Source organism: Balaenoptera physalus, assembly GCF_965194825.1.
Source record: "Balaenoptera physalus genome assembly, chromosome: 18".
Classification (NCBI taxonomy): Eukaryota; Metazoa; Chordata; class Mammalia; order Artiodactyla; family Balaenopteridae; genus Balaenoptera; species Balaenoptera physalus.
The window spans coordinates 63,700,130-63,720,728 of record NC_138899.1 but is presented as its reverse complement, the minus strand read 5'-3'; the positions used below and the strand labels follow the sequence as shown (position 1 = coordinate 63,720,728).

Below are 20,599 nucleotides of genomic sequence, written 5' to 3'. Positions count from 1 at the left end.
AATTGTCATTGGGCAACTATAGTGTGCCAAACTCTGTATACAGGCTGAAATCTATGACTCTTCAACATTTTGCAGTGTAAATATTAGTTTTTCTTTATTATAGATGCCGTACCTCTTTTTCTAAGACTTCTCCATTCACCACATCAGAATGTTTGTGAACAAGCAGTATGGGCTTTGGGAAACATTATAGGTAAGTTGAATTTAGGTTTGAAAAGACTCCAATTAAGTATCTTAATTAACTTTTTTCCTACATTGGCATAGCCATTACACACTATGTTTCCTCTAATTTTAATGTGGGTTGACTACCTTCTTGTTTCATAAATACTAACTTAAGATTGTACTTCTTTGAAATGGATATGCAATTTGCTATCAGGATTGGTAGGTTAAATTTGTGTTCCCCAATCAAAATCTGGAGAAATAGCAACACCTGATGCCCTTGACTAATGGTGAGGAAACATAGAACATCAGTGTCCCAACATGAGCCATTGCATACATTTCAGACTTTCTCATCCTGAATGTAATTTTTTTTTTAAATACAATTTTCATTTCTGTAGGTGATGGTCCTCAATGTAGAGATTATGTCATATCACTGGGAGTTGTCAAACCTCTTCTGTCCTTCATCAATCCCTCCATTCCCATCACCTTCCTTCGGAACGTCACATGGGTCATTGTCAATCTCTGCAGGAATAAGGATCCCCCACCGCCTATGGAGACAGTTCAGGAGGTAAATGAAGAAATGCAAAGGCCAGATGGTATATTTTCCCTATGTTTATGCTTTAGATTTTCATGCACAGGGAATGAAATAATGTATATACTGATTTCATTGCAGGTATGAGATATTTAAGTAACGTATAATACTTAATTTTGACTCCTGTGAAATAAAAGTTGAGACTCTATGGCACCAGAGTGAATGTCAGTCCACCCTAATTCAAGCAGAAAAATACAAAAGAAGAAAAAAACTCTCAGTTTTATTACTACATTGCATTGTTGGTTTAACACTAAAAAAATAAGGGATTGCTACAGATAAAACTGGTCTACTTATATGCAAATGTTCTTGAGTGAATTTGCATTAAGTCCAATTGAAATTTCCCTTGATTCCTGACAAAATTAGTACTCTTAATATGTGGCATGCTTTGTGTTAAATCTGCTAATTAAAGCAAAGTAAAATCTTTGCTATTTACATCTAATTTGTAAATGGATCTGAGTATTTTAAGTTTTAAAAAATCCTATGTAACCTTTAATCACTTGACTGTGCAGAGAAATATTGACTGTGAATCTTTAATCTTCGTAATTGATATCCTTCACAATCTTCTGCCACCTCTTGCCCTTATGGAAGGGGTACTTAGTGATTCTCCCTGCTACTGCCCCCTCCCTCCCAGGTTTAAAAGAAGATGTGTAATGCCTGAATTCAACAAACTTTATACTTTATACTGGTCATAATTTTCTTGACTAAATCTGAGGTCGAAAACTTTAATTTGACTCAAGTAGCTAAATAAAATCTTATTTTTACTTTAAGCAGATAAGTGAGACAATGACAGCAGTTTTAAGAATAGCTTTTTAATTTTTTTTAATAATGCACTAGTTTTTCTTTTTAATATTTATTTTACTTATTTATTTATTTTTGGCTGTGTCGGGTCTTAGTTGCAGCATGCGGGCTCTTCGTTGCAGCACGTGGGCTCTGTAGTTGTGGCGCATGGGCTCAGTAGTTGCAGCGTGCGGGCTTAGTTGCCCTGTGGCATGTGGGATCTTAGTTCCTCGACCAAGGATCGAACCCATGTCCCCTGCGTTGAAAGGCGGATTCTTAAAATAGCTATACTACATACTTGCATCTCCATTCTTTCCAGTTGACATATGTCATAAAGAAGGTTATTGAGAACAAATGTTTTTCCTTTAAGGTACATTAATCTCTGCCAGACTTACTTGAATATTTCAATTAGGCATCTGAAATATTTTTTTGGTTTTTCAGATTGAATTTATCATATTTTTATTTTCCTAATAGAGAGTCAAACAAACTTAATGTTGTTTTTCTTGCCCTGCAAATAGTATTTACTGCTTTTTTTAATCACAGTTATTCATTTTTACAAAGACGTCTTCATCAACTCTAGTATTATTTATTGTTTGTCTTCTTTCCTCAGATTTTGCCAGCATTATGTGTCCTCATATACCATACGGACATAAACGTAAGTAAAGCAGAAGCTTAGATTTGGGATTTTGCTCTGGATGGGACTGAAAGGGTTTTTATTATTATTTTTTAAAAGGGTTATTTATTCTTATGCTTTTAATAAGTGTCAGCATATATCTTATTAACTTGTCAAGCTTCCACAATGTATGTGGTTTTCAGAAACAGGATTAAAGTTAAATTTAAGTTTGTATCTTACATCATTCAGATAGCAAAAATGCTAACTTTAGAGGAATTATCACATATGTAGTTAATTTAGTTATTTGTATCATAATAGTAGTGTTTTAAAGTATTAATATTTATAAAGTGGTAAAAGCTTTATAAAGCTTCTTCATATTTTTTTAAAATCTCATTTGATTCTTAAAATAGGTAGGCTAGATATTATTGTCCCCATTTTACAGAGTAAGAAACTGGGCCTCAGGGAAACATTAAGTGACTTACCCGAAGCTGCAGAGTTTGTAAGGGTCACAGTCGGTATTTAAAACTGAGATCTTCTGATGACAGATCGTGTTTACTTTCTGTGAAACCACACTAACGCCCATGCTACAACCTTTTGAGATACAATATTGAAGGATATCAAGTATAGTTTTATTTTTATTTTTTTAACATCTTTATTGGAGGATAATTGCTTTACAGTGGTGTGTTAATTTCTGCTTTATAACAAAGTGAATCAGCTATACATATACATATATCCCCATATCTCCTCCCTCTTGCGTCTCCCTCCCACCCTCCCTATCCCACCCCTCTAGGTGGTCACAAAGCACCAAACTGATCTCCCTGTGCTGTGTGGCTGCTTCCCACTCGCTATCTGTTTTACATTTGGTAGTGTATATATGTCAATGCCACTCTCTCACTTCGTAAAAATATGGAACGCTTCACAAATTTGCGTGTCACCCTTGTGCAGGGGCCATGCTAATCTTCTCTGTATCGTTCCAGTTTTAGTATATGTGCTGCTGAAGCGAGCACTCAAGTATAGTTTTAAATGCAAAGGCATCTTTACATGATTTGTTCATTACATGAGATTTAGTTAAGCAATTACTATATATATGCCGGCAAATTTTTTATCAGGCAGTCTGAAAATTCTCCTGAATGTAGCAAGGCTAAAAGTTAAATTCTTCCACAGAGTAAAGCAATGGATAAATTTCAGTGAAATTTCAGTGAATTTAGAACTGATTCTAGCGTTGATCTAGCATTAATTTGGCTTCTAATGTTCCAACTAAGATCTCTTTCTGATTTGTTGTATGTTTGTGTTTTTATAATCCTATCTTTGTTTATACACACACACACACATAATATGTATGTATGTGAGTGTCAGAATTATGTGTGATTTATCATTGGGATGAAGAAAATGCATCTTTGCTAACATTTCTCAAGAGGCAATGTATAGTTCCTGTATAAATATTGAACTGCACGTTTCGCTAGTTAATTTTAGGACTTAAAGTTCTTAGGAGGGTGTCTTTTAAAGGTAACTAAAGTAACTTTTTATTTGTGAAGTGTTAGCCTGAACTGTCATAAAAATTAAGTGAAAACTGTTTAGTTATATACTGTCCAGTTTTCAAAATGTATGTAAAAGTGACTTAGCAACAGACGTAAGTTAATAAATATCTTAAAAGAAAGGGGGAGGAGGTGAAATTCTTTTTATAAATGTATTTGTTGTTATTGAATGCTAAATTTAGTCCTAAGCTTTCTGAAAGCCAAAATTAAAAGGCAAATAAGCAAAATATCTGATATTTCCATCAAGACATTTCCCCTAGGACATTATGGAATTGATTATAGGCAAATAAAAGCTTCCACCACCTATTGGTCTTGTTAATTTGAAAGCTAGAGGTATTAAAGTGACGAAGTACTGTAGTTATAAGTATGTTTATCGAGTTTAACAAACACAGATTGTTCCACTGAAGCCAGAATTGCACAGAGAATTGTAGGCACAGAGATGAAGAAGACATAGAGGCCCTGCTCTCTAAGACCTCGACATTAGTAGCAGGTAAAAAGAGTGAATGGAATGAACTTTTGTCAGTTACTTGCTATACTAAATCTGTTTCTATAATCTCCTTTTATCTTACCAGCACCCTTATGAGATAAGTTTTGTTCTCTTATTTTACAAGTAAGGAGATTGAAACTTAGTCAAGTAAAATAACCTAACTAAGGTCATACAGTGTATAAAAGCCATGGCTGAGAATTGAAGCCAAGTCCAAGGCCTATGCTCTTTCATACCATGATCACATAAGCACACAATATGTGTGCAAACAAACAAGAAAGGAAAAGTAAAACAGAGGAATGACCAAAATGCTAGAATTACGGAAGCACATATTCTCTCTGGCAACCAGAAAGCTTCATTGAGGAAGTAACATTTGAAATAAGCATTATAAGGAGATGGTGGTGGAAGTGGTGATAGAAGTGAAAAAGATGATTATGTTAATAGTTAGCATTTATTAAGGGTTTAAAGTGTGCCAGGCACTGTTTTAAGTACTTTTCATATGTTTACTCATTTATTCCTTATAAAAATCCTATGCGATTGGTTACTATAATTATCTCCGTCTTACAAACAAGGTAAAAAGAAAACAGATAGTTAAGTAATTTGTCTAAAGTCATACAACTAGGATAAGAAGGATTTTGTCACGTTGAAAAGGTCATTTCAGGTACGTGAGGAGCAATAATAAGGAATCAAGAGAACACATGGAGGGTGTGGAGAATACAGGTGGTTAATAAACCAACACGTTTGCTAGGGAGTTAAGTTTCAGGGTTTTGAATGCTGTTTTAAGGAATTTGGGCTTATGTTGTAATCAGTGCAGAGTCATTGAAGATTTTCAAATAGAGGAGTGATATGCTCATGTCCGTTATAGTCAGATAACTTGGAAGAGGCAAGGAGGGTCTGGAATGGGGAAAGTTTGAGTGTAGGCTGGCCTATTTTACTATCATGATAGGTTTAAGGAAGTTGATGAAGGTATGAACCCAAAGCAGTAATGGTTAGGAGAGAGAAAGTGAGTTAGAACTTCAAGAGGAAAGGATCAAAGAGAAGGAGAAGTAAAAATTACTTTGGTTTCTAACTTGGCAATCTAAATGGATAATAATGCCATGAACCATCAGGAGTCAAGCAAACGGATGAGACTGGTAGAGGAAGATGATGAGTTTATTGTAGGACAGACACATTCATTCTGATTTATTTGTTGTTCCTCTGTAGTAATGTTTCCAGGAAGGAAAAGGCCATACATCTTTGAGATTTATCAGTACTTAAGAGATTCATGAAAATATGGACATGGAGTAAGATTCAGAAAAAGGGCTAAAAATTGAATTCTGAGGAATTCTCTGCATTTGAGCAGTGGTAACAAGGGAAAAGGAACCAGCCAAGGAGTTTTTTAAAGTAGAGAGACGGAAGCATAAATTGTGAAGCAAAGAGTGGGGAAAAAAATAAGGCAGAGATTTAGCAGATTCTAGATCATATAGAGTCTTGTATACCACCTTAGGATCCATGTATCCTCTTTATGTAGCTGAGAGGGAGCTACATTATGGATTGATAATTTATACCAATTATGAGTGGAGTGTAGATTTTAGAGGAAAGTGGAGTTGAGAAGACAGATCGGTGTTGATTTTGTGGTATGAATGAGAGAAAATGAGGACCAAAACCAGAGCTTAGACATTAGGAATAAAAAGACAAGGGAGGACTGTAGAAATGTTTAGATGATAAATTTGCTGGGTTTGATATGGGTGGTGAGAGAAGAGAGGAGTCAGGGATAATACCCAACTTTCTAACTTGGGTCTTAGGGTAGGACACAACAGAAAAGAAGAATAGCGGCAAGGGGAGGTATAAAACAGCAGGAAAGACTTCATTTATGAGACAGTCACTAGTGGGACTGCTGGAGAAGCTGCGTTAGGGTGTGGAGAGAATTAGGTGGTTTATGGACATTCATATGCCTTTGTGACGTTAGAAGCAGCACTGAATATTGACCCCCGAGGACTAGAGAAGAAATCTGGACTGATTCAGGTCAGTCTGTGTTCATTTGCTTTCTAGTTATTGTGCTTCTTAAAGTTAAGGTGCAATTGCAGTGATTCTGTAGCATTTGGTTTTCCTGTCCTTTTTGAAGTTGTTCATCCATGGCTTGACATGCCCAGATAATTCTGAGTATTATCTAACTTTTGATACAAATCTACTGCTGTTACAAATGAAGTTAATCAATTGTAGCAGATTGGTTATGTGCGGAGACTTGATGGTTAGTGACACTTGATGATATGTCAGGGGTCCCCGAGACCACCTTCAGGTTCAGTGATTTGCTAGAAGGAATCACTGAGAAGCTTTTATACTCATGCTTGTAATTTATAGCAAAAGGGTACAGATTTGTTTAGGGAAAACTCAGTCTTTTCCTTCCTGTATAGGGAAAAACCCAGTTCTTCCCTACGGTGCATATCTCTCCTATGTGTCTCCTTCACTACTTGTACAGAACACTTCACTGCTCATACTTCTGGTCACCAAATGTGTTGAGCAGGGCTTGGGGGGAGGGTGCCCCACAACAACAAGTAAGTCTCTGTGAGCCACTAGGTGTCCTACAATTTAATTCAGTTCCAACACTACCCAGAAATAGTGTCAGATCCCACAGTTAAGGACTCAGTCCCACATGATGGCCACCTCTTCCCCCAGCCCACAGGCACACTTCAGATGCCAGTCACAAAGTCACAAGCCCTGTGCTTCTGACCACCCAGCTATAGATTAGAGGTTTCAAAGACCCCCTCCTTGGGTTCTATTAATTTGCTAGAGCAGCTCAAAGAACTCAGGGAAACAGTTACATTTACTAATTTATTAAAGGATATGATAAAAGATACAGATGAACAGCCAGATGAAGAGATACATAGGGCGAGATCTGGGAGGGTCCTATCCCCGTGAAGCTGGGGTATGTCAGCCTCCTGGTGTGGGTGTGTTCGCCAGCCGGGAAGCTTTTCACACCCCCTACTGTTGGGATTTTATGGAGGTTTCCAAATGTAGGCATGATCAGTTGTTAACTTTGCTTCTAGCCCCTCTCCACTCTCTGGAGAGTGAGGAGCAGGGCTGAAATTTCCAAGCTTCTAATCATGGCTCGGTCTTTCTGGTGACCAGCCTTCATCCAGGAGGCCATCCAGAGCTACCTCATTAGAGCAAAAGATGCTCCTAGTGCTCTTATCACTTAGGACATTACAAGGGTGTCAAGGATGGGGTCAAAGACCAGATACTGGAAAAAGAGACGCTCTTAATGTTCTTACCACTTAGGAATTTGTAAGGTTTTAGAGCCCTGTGCTAGAAACTGGGGGCAGAGACTAGTATATTTCTTACCATTTCACAAGATTAAAATCAACAAAAGCTAAAGGTACATAGGGCAGAGTTTAGGAGGACCCAGGTACAAGTTTCCAGGTGTCCTTTCCCAGTAGATTAGTAAGGACAATACTTTATTCTCCCATCAGCCATGTGTGGCGACACATGTCAAGTATTACCAACCAGGAAGCTCCTGAACTTTGATGTGTCCAGGGTTTCTACTGGAGAGTCAGTCACATAGGCTGACTGACCTTAACTACTCAGTCTCCATCCCCTCCCAGGAGTCAGACTGATACAGTGTGGCCCAGGGTCTCAGGAATGCAACGTTATTAATAAGCAGGATAATCCCAGGGCTCAGAGGTTATCTTGAAGGAGCTGATCAAGGACCAGTCCTTTCTTTGGAATGTATAGGATTTGAGCACCCTGAGCTTACTCAGTTACCCTTTACTGCATATAAGGATAAGTATACAGTTTTAACTTGGTTCAGCTCTAGTTGTCTCTAAAGCATGTGTGATGTTAACATTCCGTAGACATTCTACAGACACCTACTAGGAAATGCTGTACATGTTAATAGCAGTTTTCGGTAAGGGTGCCTAACAGGACATGATTTGTTAGCATATTTACTGGAGGTGGTAAAAATTGGTAAAGCTCTTTGAGCTGAGTATATTATTGTTTGGAGACTTCGGATTGCTAGAGATTTTCCTTTGGTTCATAAGATACCAGTTTTCAAGAAGTTTGTTCAATACATTGACCCTTTGAGTTGCCTATCTTTTCCGTGTGTATATGTGTCTCATACTGTGTGTCTAGAGATCAGCTTTCTAGCAGTCTTCAAGTACATGAAATATTGCTGAAGTAAAAAATTTTAAATGTTTCTAGCCCAGAAAAAGACATAGTGAAAAATAAAGTAGCTCAGGATTGCCAAAGACTTCATTGGCACATGATTAATCTGACTGTTAGCTGGAAGGAAAAGAGTTCACTCATTGACTATTAGTGACTGTAAAAGCCAGACATTTTACCATAGAAATCCAGAAAAAGGGAAAAACCAAGAAAAAAGAATATTGGAGGAGGTGTAAAATAGCAGAAGCAGCTCAGATGGGAAAAGGCAGCAAAAGGTAAAATTACAAATGTCAAAGACATTGAGCAGCTGTTAGCCTGATTATGGAGATGAGGAAAGCAAACTGATGAAAATAGAAGAAACTAGAATAGCCTGATAATCTTGTGCTGTGAATTTCAAAGTTTTAAAGCATTTTTAAAATGAGATTTTCAGTGAAGGCCCAATATATTATAAAACAAAATTAAAGAGAGACTAGAAGAGTCTTTACAGCTTCAGGGGGCCTGTGACCTAGCTATAGCTTACTTTCCCCCACCGGCCTTTGAGGTGGTGTCATGAAGATCCAACCAAAAACCATTAATTGATCTCAGCTTAGAAATCTTAAATATTTCATTTTTCTAGGCTACTGTATATTAGAAAAGAATGGTTTTCTGCTAATAGTAGGGAGGTATAATGGAAAAAAGTTACCTTTCATTTAGCAGCTTCCTAAAACATCACAGGCCAAGGCAACCAAGTATTGTTCTGCACAGTATTCCATTTTATGGCTATGGTTTATTCAAACACACTATTTTGGGTAGACATTTAGGCCATTTCTTGAATTTTGCAAATATGAATAATGTAGCGGGCAGTAATCCTGTGTGTTTTCATATTACTGGAGATATATTTCAGGGTAAATTCCTAGAAGCAGATTGCTAGGTCAAAGAGTGAATGCATTATAATTTTTGTTACACACTGCCAAATTCCCTGCCTTAGGGGCTGTGCCATTTGCATTCCCAGCAGCAACATACAAAAGTGACTTTCTTCATGGCCTTGTCCATGTGTTGTCATTTTAAAATTTTTGCCACTCTATGAGAAACTGTATCTCATTTTTATTTTTATTTTTTTAATTTTATTTATTTATTTATTTATTTATTTATTTATTTATGACTGTGTTGCGTCTTCGTTTCTGTGCGAGGGCTTTCTCTAGTTGCAGCAAGTGGGGACCACTCTTCATCGCGGTGCGTGGGCCTCTCACCATCGCGGCCTCTCTTGTTGCGGAGCACAGGCTCCAGACGCGCAGGCTCAGTAGTTGTGGCTCACGGGCCTAGTTGCTCCACGGCATGTGGGATCTTCCCAGACCAGGGCTCGAACCCGTGTCCCCTGCATTGGCAGGCAGATTCTCAACCACTGCGCCACCAGGGAAGCCCTCTCATTTTTAATATGTGTTTCACTTGTGAGTGAAGTTGACCTTGATTTCATATGTTGAAGAACCATTTTTACATCTTTGCAAATAGCCTGTTCATCTTTATTGCTCATTTTCCATCAGATTTTTGGTCTCTTTTCCTTGGCTTTTAAGAGCTCTTTATGTATTAAGGACATTAACTCTTTATTTGTGAGATATATATATATAGTCAAATATTTTCCTAATTTGTCCTTTGGCTTTGATATATTTTGCCATGCAGTTTTCTCCTTTTTATGTAATCAGATTTATCAGTCATTCCTTTTGTTGAATCTAGATTTTTTTCCTGAGTTATAGATGTTTTATTATGTTAAGGAGATATCCATAAAATCCCATTTTGAGTGTTGACATCAAGAATGAGTGTTGGAATTTTTCAGTGTCTATGGAGATGATTATATGATTTTCTCCGTAAGTCTATTAATATGACATATATTGATATTCCTAAAATTGAACCATCCTTGCATTCCATGAGAAATCCCACTTGATTATCATATATTATTTTCTTAATGTAGTATGGGATCCTTTTCACTAATATTTTATTCAGAATTTTTACATCTCTATTCACATAAGAGATATTGGTCTACAGTTTTTTTATGCTATCTTTATTCGGTATTAATATTGTATTTTTATTGCATTTTACAAGTTGAGGTATTAACATTATGCTTCATTTGTTTTCTATGCTCTGGAACAATTTATATAGCCTGGGGTCTATCTGATCTTTGAAGATTTGGTAGTTTCCCCCTTGAAACCTTTTGGGTCTTGATACTTCTGTGATTAGTTCCCTGATAATTTTCTCTATTTTTGCTATTGAAATTGGCTTGTTGAAGCTCTCAGTTTCTAGTGAGGTTAGTTTTTTGTAAACTACTGTCCAAGGAAATTATTCATTTCATCTAGGTTTTCAATTTTGCTTACATTTAAGTATGCAAAGTAATCTCTTCATGATTTTTTTGTTTTAATTTACTGTTTCAAGAGTTATTTTCTTCATTATTTCTTATTTTGTACATTTGTGCTCCTCCTACCACTTCTCTAATTAACTAGGACTTTTTTTCAATTTTTTCAAAGAACTAGGGTTCTGATTTTTAATTAGATCTGTGGCTTTTCTGTTCTTTACTTCATTACTTTCTACTTTTGTACTTACTGTTTCTTTTTGCTTTCTTTTGGTTTGCTCTGGTTTTTTTTTTTAATTTATTTATTTTTGGCTGCGTTGGGTCTACATTGCTGTGCACGGGCTTTCTCTAGTTGCGGTGAGGGGGGGGCCCCTCTTCCTTGTGGTGTGTGGGCTTCTCATTGCAGTGGCTTCTCTTGTTGTGGAGCATGGGCTCTAGGCGCACGGGCTTCAGTAGTTGTGGCTCGCGGGCTCAGTAGTTGTGGCTTGCAGGCTCAGTAGCTGTGGCTCGGGGGCTCTAGAGCTCAGGCTCAGTAGTTGTGGCACACAGGCTTAGTTGTTCTGCGGCATGTGGGATCTTTCCGGTCCAGGGCTCGAACCCGTGTCCCCCGCACTGTGCCACCAGGGAAGTCCCTGCTCTGTTCTTTTTCTAGCTTTTTATTTGGGATCTATTTTCATTCTTTTAAGTTCTGTTGTATACATTTTTAAGGCTATGAACTTGCCTTTGAACACTGCTTTAAGTAAATCCCATAGATTCTGATATGTGGTGTTTTCATTATAATTTTCTAGAAAATTTTTTCTGTTTTGTTGTTTTTTTTTTAATCCGAGTAGTTTAATATAAGGCTCTTAAATTTCCATATGGTATTTTGGTATTTATTAATATCTAATTTTATTGCCTTGTAATAGTTTTATAATATTTCTGCTTTATGTAATTGATGTTTTCTTTGGACCTAATAATATTTTTGTGCTCCATATGCAAGTTTATTAACTGTTATCAGGTTTAAATTTCGATGTATATTTATAAAATCTATATCCTCACTTTTTATCTACTTGACTTCTCATACTGACAACAGTGTATGAAAAATCTTTTATCAGTATATTTTTAATTTTTTCCTGCATCTTTTTAGTTTCTCCTTTGTAGTGGTATTTACAGAGTTACTTAGCGAATAGATGTTTTTAACAGTTACATGTTCATTATAAATTGTGGGATATAGCTTTACAAAGTAGCCTTCTTTATTCTTTGTAATACTTTGTAGAATGAATTCTACTGGTCTGCTAACAGGATTGCAGTCTCTGCTTTGTTATCATTTACTTGGTGTACCTTTGCTTGTCCCTGTATTTTTAGCCTTTTTGAATGACTGTTTTAGGTGTGTCTCTTGTATACAACATAGAATTGGGTTTTGTTTTAGGAGCCAATTTGAAAATCTTTTTCTTGTTACAGGTGAGTTAAGCCTGTTTCATATTGTTTGATATGCTTGGTTTCAACTCTGTCCTGTTATTTTGTGTTATAATTTCTGTGTGTTTTATTTTCTACTTAGTGTTCTTTCTTCTCTCTTTTAAAAATTTCTTTTGGTATTTAGGAATGTTTATTTTTGTTCTAATGTTACCTTTATTCTTATACCTTTTATAATGCCTTTTGTTTTTTTACTGTCTGGTTTGATAGGTTTAAATGGTATTTTTTGACTCCTGTCTTTACCCATACAGCAAGTGATGAGCTTATTTCTGTTTTCTCTTTTCTCTCACCTCATTCTCCCATTTTTGAATCTAGGTTTGTGTCTTTTGCCCAATTTGGGAAGTTTTCCGTCATTATTTCTTCAGATATTTTTTTCAGCTTCACCTCTCTTTCTGGGGCTCTACTGACATAAATGTTATTATATCTTTTGTTATTATCCTACAGTTCCCTAAAGCTCTGTTCATTCTTTGCAATCTTTTTTTTTCTTGCCCAATTGGATGATTTGTATTGATCTGTCTTTGAGTTAGTTGATTTTGTTTTTTCTTCTCTCCCTTCTACTATGGAGTCCTTCCAGTGAGTTTTAAATTTTGGTTACTGAGTTTATTAGTTTTAAAATCCATTTGGTTCTTCTTTATTTTTCCTATTTCTTTGCTGAGGCTTACTATATTTCATTTGTTTCAAATGTGTTCATAATTGCATGCTGAAGTGTTTTTATGACAGTTACTTTAAAATCCTGTCAGATAATTCCAATATCTGTGTCATCTCAGTGTTGGCATCTGTTGGCTTTCTTTTCGTTTTTCAGTTGAGGTGATCCTGGTTCTTGATATGATGAGTTATTTTCAGCTGTAGCCTGCATTTTGAGTGTTATGTTATGAGACTCTGATTTCTATTTAAATCTTGCTACCTGTTACTGCCAGACTTGGTAGTAGACAAGGTTCACTCACACACACAGCATCTGTAGACACCCTCCAGCAAGGAGGCTTTCCTTGTGGGGGTAGGATGGTACATGGGTGGAGTTCTCAGGCATACCTTCTGTCCTCCCATTTGTCAAGTGCAATATTTCAATTTTTCTGAAACATATAACATTTAAATTATTCTTCCACTCTTATCTTCACATTTGTGTTAGTCTTTGATCTACAGTGAAATATTTCTTCAGTTATCTCTTAGTTGAATGAAGCTCATCCTCTGGTAAAGGTGTCAGCAAATTTTTCTATAGAAGACAGATAGTAAATCTTATAGGCTTTCTGAGCCACATGGTCGCTGCCCCACTAAAGTGGAGTAGTTTTACTAGGATGTGTTACCTTTAAGCTCTTCATTCTGCTCTTCTCTGAAGTCTCACATAGCCTTAGGGCAGGAGGTCCAGACAAAAGGTAGAATTTAGTTTTTTCTCTTCTTACAGGTAATTTGAAATTTGTAGCATTCTCAGACTCCTAGTAACGTTGAAGGTGCAGGCTATATGTGGTTTTATTTGCTCTTGTTAATCCATATACTTTTTTGAAGGTTACATGGAGAGATTTGAATTCAGGTGGCTGCTGTTATTTTAGAGCATCAAATGTCTTTAATTTGAATATTCTAATAGGAAACATCTCTGGATTTCACATGAGATCAGGCCTGTGCTTACATTCCTCTGTGAAGACACCAAGGAAAACCACATATAAGCTCTTTGACTTTGAATGAGTCAACAAACCTGAGCTTGTTTTTTATTATTTGCAAAATTAGATGGGTGTAAGGCAGGGTTTATACTGTATGCTCTTCAACTGGGACATTTTTCAAGAAATTTACAAATAATTAATTGTTTCCCCAAAGTTAAAATGCCAAGCCATTTCTTTTATGTTTACTTTAATAGTCTGAAAAATTACGTTGCTCAACATGTTTGAAAACTACTAACATGGATAAATGATCTCTTTGGGCTCTTCTAAACTGGAAGCAGCATGATATATTGGTCTCATTCTATGTATAAAGTGTTTCCTTGTGATTATTGGGTATTTAGTTTGTGGGGGCAGGGAGAATTACTTTTCTGCCTGTTTTTAAATTTATCTACCTAATATATAGATATGGAAGTTAAGGTAGAAGTTGTCCCAGACTTCTGTGTCTCACTTTCGTGGAGAGTGGCCTGAGGTAGCCATTGAGAGAGTTTTATCTACTACGTAGTAGATGTATCAGCTTAGCAGATATTTTTGCTACCAAGCTAAAACAAAATTCAGTTACTTTTTATGTCACCATTCCATAAGTGTGTTATGTATCTCAAACATTCAAACAAATACATTAAGTGGTAATTCCTTTTTATTTCCTGAAGATTCTTGTGGATACTGTTTGGGCACTGTCATACCTGACAGATGGAGGTAATGAGCAGATACAGATGGTTATTGATTCAGGGGTTGTGCCATTTCTTGTGCCCCTTCTGAGCCACCAGGAAGTGAAAGTTCAAGTAAGTACTTAAACATTTTTTCTTACTTGTGTAAAGTTTGTATTTGCTATAACTAGTTAACTTGTACAACCAGGCTTCAGTTCTGTCTATATGCACATTTCTTCAATATTTCTTGTGCTATTTTACTGAATCTGCTTTTGTTGATTTCTAAATCTTCATCTCATCCAGATTCTTTGCTGAGTTGCAGACTCATATAGCCAATTGTCCTTGAGTCCTTAGACATATCCTCTAAGAACTCCATCATCATTTCAACCAGACAAAAATGAACATACCATCTTCTCCCACAAACCTGCTCCTCTTCCTATATCCCCTTGCAGTGGACAGCATAGTCCAAGCTAGAAACCTTGATATTCCTCCTCTTGTCTCCCCTCCATTACAAAACCCTGTCAATCCTTATTATATAGCTTTCAAATCTGTTTTCTCCTTGTATCTAGAGCCACTGATTTAGTTCAAGATTTATTTTCTTTCCTCTGGGTAATTGCAACAGCTTCCAAACTGCATTTTCTCCTCTCCCTCTCGTTTCTCCTCACTCTAATTAGGGATACATGGCTGATAGATCTGTTCATCCCACTTCTGCCAAAGTGACTTTCTAGATAGAAATGTGTGCCTGTTAGAGGCCTTTATTAAAATCTTTCTGTGGTGTCAATTTAGTAATAGGTAAAAATAGCTGTTAAAAAAGGACCTTTACAATTTTTATGTTAATATTTTTTCCAACTATTTTCCACACAATTTTTCTGTATAGTTCCAGTTTTCATAAGACTATCGTTTAACGTTCAAAACTACTTCCCAGTTCCGTGAAATGATTTGTGTAAGAATGCAGTAAATTTTAATCATTCACCCTTTGCATTTTTACATTTTCTCAGGATTATAAAGAACATAGTATCAGTTTCATCATAAACAAATTTATAGAAAACATTTTATCCCCACCCCAGACAGCAGCACTCAGAGCGGTTGGCAACATAGTGACAGGTACCGACGAGCAGACCCAGGTTGTTCTCAACTGCGATGTCCTGTCACACTTCCCAAATCTCTTATCACACCCAAAAGAGAAGATAAATAAGGTAAGGCATATAACAGCCTTGTCAGTGCATTTCTTTCTCTTTGTGTATCTCAATTTTGACTGCCGTCTTGTTTCTGTTTCTGTTCCTGTTTGCTTGTGATTCTCTTCAAAACCACTCTAGTTAAGATGAGAATTATTTCAAATCACCTCTGCAGTTATTTTGTTTCAGTTTTTAATTGCTTGCTATTAAGTGCTGCCATGATCATCACAGAATAAAATTATTTTTATATTAACCAATGTTTTTATTTCAATAGATTGAGCAGTAGCAAATTAGTAGCCACTAGATGAGAGTACATATAAAATTTTCCATTGGGTGGCTGGTATCTTTTTTTTTTTTTTTTTTTTTTTTTTTTTTTTGCTGGTGTGTTTTATAAACAAATAGATCATAATTTAATCTCCCTATGAAATTAGACTGAACGAAAAACTGCAGTGCCTAAATTAAAGGATCATTAAAATTGCTTTTTTTTAAAAAAAAGATTTTAAGCTTAAGATACAATCTTACTGTTAAATATGTGCTTAAGTACTCTAGTCTTCATGTCTGGCTTATTTCATACTGCATGTTTTCAAGGTTCATCCATGTTGGAGCATGTATCAGAACTTCATTCCTTTTTATGGCTGAATAAATATTCCATTGTGCCTATATACCATATTTTGTTTATTCGTCCATTTGTTGATGGATACTTGGATTATTTCTACCTTTTGGCTACTATGAATAATAATGCTGCTAGGAACATTGGTTTGAGTCCCTGCTTTTAGTTCCTTTGGGTATATATCTATGAGTAGAATTGTCAAGTCATATGGTAATTGCATGTTCAAGTTTTTGAGGAACCACCAAGCTCTTTCCCATAGGAGCTGTACCATTTTACATTCCTACAAGCAATGTTATGAGGGATCCAGTTCCTTTTTTTAATTATTATTATAGCCACCCAGTACTGTGAAGTGGGGTCTCATGATTTTGATTTGCATTTAATTTAATACAGTTTTATCTGCCTGAAATGCCACTATCCCTCAAACTAACAAAACTGATCATTTCTTCTTTGTCATAATTATATTTATATAGTTGCATGACTATAATTTGACAGTTGGATTCTTTTTTAATATTTATTTATTTATTTATTCATTCATTCATTCATTTTGTCTGCTCTGGGTCCCAGTTGTGGTATGCGGAATCTGAGTTCCCTGACCAGGGATTGAACCCAGGCCACGGCAGTGAAGGTGCCGAATCCTAATCACTAGACCACCAGGGTAGTCTCCTACAATCTTTTAATTGTAGAGGAGGAAGAAGATACACATTTGACACTAAACTTATAATAAACCTATTTGTTCATGACATAAATCATTTAAGGTTACAATAAAATTTGTTATATAGACCATCCTAGACTAGTTAGAAGCTTAAGTTCTAAATATATCTTGCAAGTAAAAATTTTTTTAAATTATTTATTTTCTTTATATTTTTGGCTGCACTGGGTCTTAGTTGTGGCGCGTGGGATCTTTGTTGAGGCCTGCGGGATCTTCCGTTGGGGCGCTCTGGCTTCTCTCTAGTTGTGGCGTGCGGGTTTTCTCTCTCTAGTTGTGGTGCGCAGGTTTTCTCTCTCTAGTTGTGGCGCGCGGGTGTCAGAGCATGTAGGCTCTATAGTTTTGCGGCACGCGTGCTCTCTCGTCGTTGAGGCGCGCAAGCTCAGTAGTTGCGGCATGTGGGTTTAGTTGCCCCGTGGCATTTGGGATCTTCCCAGACCAGGGATTGGACCCACGTCCCCTGCGTTGGAAGACAGATTCTTTACCACTTGTCCACCAGGGAAGTCCCTGCAAGTAAATATTTTTACAATAAAATAATTCATCTTTCTTAGAAGTAGTTTTAACACAAAGTATTAGGAACTTCAGTCTTCTATTTATTTCTATCATCTGTCTTTTAGAGGGAGCTCATGCACCAAAAATACAAGGTCCACGAGTAAAGACTTTTGTCTGTTTTTTTCACTGCCATATCACCATTGTCTAAAATAGTGCCTCCGGTATAGTCCTAGGTATCGTTATTATTGAAGGTTATGCTAGGTTAACGGGCCCAGATATTATGGATAGAAGTTTCCTTATATGTTTAAAATGGGAGATTCTGTATAACCTAATCACTCTTAGATGCATTTCCCTTAATGCAGCTGAGGTGACTTGTTACTGTATATATAAACTACATTAAAATAAAAATATAGGGCTTCCCTGGTGGCGCAGTGGTTGAGAATCGGCCTGCCAATGCAGGGGACACGGGTTCGAGCCCTGGTCTGGGAAGATCCCACATGCTGCGGAGCAGCTGGGCCCGTGAGCCACAATTACTGAGCCTGCGCGTCTGGAGCCTGTGCTCCGCAACAAGAGAGGCCGCGATAGTGAGAGGCCCGCGCACCGCGATGAAGAGTGGCCCCCGCTTGCCTTAACTGGAGAAAGCCCTCGCACAGAAATGAAGACCCAACACAGCCAAATATAAATAAATAATTAATTAATTAATTTAAAATAAAAATGAAAATATAAACACATTAAAGATACAATTTTTCAAATAAAGTTGCCCTTTATTTTGTTCAATTACAGGAAGCAGTGTGGTTCCTTTCCAACATTACAGCAGGCAACCAGCAACAAGTTCAAGCTGTAATAGATGCTGGATTAATCCCGATGATTATTCATCAACTTGCCAAGGTCAGTCATTGTTATGAGTTCATCATGTCTGTTAATATATTATAACCAAGACTTTTTGACCAAAAAATTCATTTTAACATTTCTTTTTTAACCTTCAGGGGGACTTTGGAACACAAAAAGAAGCTGCTTGGGCAATTAGCAACTTAACAATAAGTGGCAGAAAAGATCAAGTGAGTTTGGAAAAAAACTGTTAATAGTTGTTAATACTGGAAAGCATACTACTCTCTTAGGTTTAGGAGTTGTTGATCGTTTATAAGCCCTGTACTGTGTTCTTTTGGGGGAAAAGATAATTATCTAAATAAGAGTATCTCTTCTCTTCTGTTGTCTAGGTTGAGTACCTTGTACAGCAGAATGTAATACCACCATTCTGTAATTTACTGTCAGTAAAAGATTCTCAAGTTGTTCAGGTGGTTCTAGATGGTCTGAAAAACATTCTGATAATGGCTGGTGATGAAGCAAGCACAATAGCTGAAATAATAGAAGAATGCGGAGGTAAGAGGGTTGATTAAAGAAAAATAGTTGAGCACTGGAACTCTGAAACATTAGTTCCTTTAAAGACAGCTAATTAGAAAGAAAACTTAGGATATATTGCTATTAATATTAACATCATCCGAGGATGTTGCTATTCTTTGTTTGCTATATTAGTAGTCCAAGAAGATTTTCCAGAAAACAACCGGTTGTGAAAGTCACGCCATAACATTCCTAGAGGTTGACAATTCTTTTCAGGAAACACAAATACTCCTCCTGAAGTCACATTGCATAAGAGCAAATTAAAAGCTCTGAAAACCACTATAATAGAGAAACTTACAGGCTTTGTTTAATTCGGCATTTCTCAAACTCCTTGACAGTAAAACACTTGTTTTCATGTTATACCTATTATCATGTGATACTGTGGACCTCACTTTGTGAAATACTATTCCATATATTGGAATAGGTTATGGAAAAGGTTAATGGTTTCACAGTCATCTAGATATTTTGTTTCAGTCTTATGATTGCTAGAACTCCATGCTAGGGTTATTACTACAGAAATTACTTTGAAATTTTAATAAGAAAGAACTGTGATTTGAAATACTATATCATTATTTTCTCTGGTAATGACATATGAAGCATATATTTAAAAATTCTGTTTTTAAAGATGCCTGTTCAATGTGTACTAAATGGCTCAAACCTTAAATTAACTTATCTTAATGTCATGTTTTATTTTATACATTTTGTTGACTAATTTGTTTGATTATACTACCGAGTTTATTTTTTTAAGAGAAAACAAATGTGATAGCATCATAGAATGTTCAGACTGGAAGTATTTTCTTAATAACAAGAAGAAAATATTCTGGAGATGTTAAGGAGTTTTGTCCACGGTCAGGGAAGTAGTTAGTGATAGAAGCATAATTAAAAGCCAGATCTTCTTACTGTACTACTATTAATTCACTGTTTATTTTGTTTTAAGATGTTTTACTTTTTAAATAATTTGAAATGAACACTGTAGTCTGGTTCAGAACAACTTAACCCAGAAAGTTTGAGCTTGTTACTCCAGCTTTTTATCAAGATAGTTGCTTCTGTCTATGAGATAAATACTTATAATTAGGATACATATTTACTTATTTTATGATTTTATAAGGCACTCTACATCCATTATCTTTGACACCTATTTTCCCATTTTTCTGGTTTGAATATTACTATATAAAAAATGAAACTATTTCAAAATAACTTAGCTAAAAAGGCATTTCAAGGAAGAATATTTATTACTAAGGATTTTATAGACTTATTATGTACATGATACATGGAGTAAATATATTGGGAATATAAATAAAGGCATTCTATAGTTACTTTTCTGAAAAAATATTTCCCAGATTCACTGTAGCTATAGGACATAAGCACCCTATTCATTTCTTTTTTTTAAAGAAATTATTTCAGGTACTTCCCTGGTGGTCCAGTGGTTAAGACACTGTGCTTTCACTGCAGGGGGCATGGGTTTTTGATCCCTGGTTGGGGAAGTTCCACATGCCCCATGATGCGGCCAAAAAAAAAAAAGAAATTACTTCAAAATTTAAAGTTTTATCTTACATTTATACCAATCATTAAGTAACATTTGGAAAACAAAGAGAAGGATAAAAATTACTGTATGCAACAGTATGATTATATTAAATGAGTCCTGGCATGGGAGGCAGAGATCTTGGTTCTAGTTCTGTCACGAACTTGCCATGTAACCTGAAATAAATCCCTTTACATCTCTGTGCCACAGCTTCCTCATCTGTCAAATGGGGTATTTAGGTGTTTTTTAAGCTGCCTGCCTCAGGGACCAGGATACCTCTAGGGCTTCTGAAGAGGAAGAAATTAGTGGGATGCTGGCCCTCTAACCAGAGAAGCTC

The 20,599-nt window shown here is 36.3% G+C and overlaps 1 protein-coding gene and 1 long non-coding RNA gene across 5 annotated transcripts in view; both read left to right on the top strand.

Moving 5' to 3' along the window:
- Positions 1–20,599, top strand: part of KPNA3 (karyopherin subunit alpha 3) — a 91,210-nt gene that overhangs the window by 67,415 nt on the left and 3,196 nt on the right. For all 4 annotated transcript variants that reach the window (XM_082434468.1, XM_082434469.1, XM_082434470.1 and 1 more), the window contains 8 exons: positions 104–190; positions 555–724; positions 2,136–2,180; positions 14,363–14,494; positions 15,427–15,555; positions 18,126–18,230; positions 18,329–18,400; positions 18,560–18,722. In XM_082434468.1, the coding sequence (XP_082290594.1) occupies positions 104–190; positions 555–724; positions 2,136–2,180; positions 14,363–14,494; positions 15,427–15,555; positions 18,126–18,230; positions 18,329–18,400; positions 18,560–18,722 (903 nt within the window). The remainder of the gene's footprint in view (positions 1–103; positions 191–554; positions 725–2,135; positions 2,181–14,362; positions 14,495–15,426; positions 15,556–18,125; positions 18,231–18,328; positions 18,401–18,559; positions 18,723–20,599) is intronic.
- On the top strand, positions 2,188–12,320 carry LOC309647322. The gene is made up of 2 exons (XR_014255963.1): positions 2,188–9,366; positions 9,693–12,320. It is a non-coding gene; the product is annotated as an uncharacterized lncRNA (long non-coding RNA).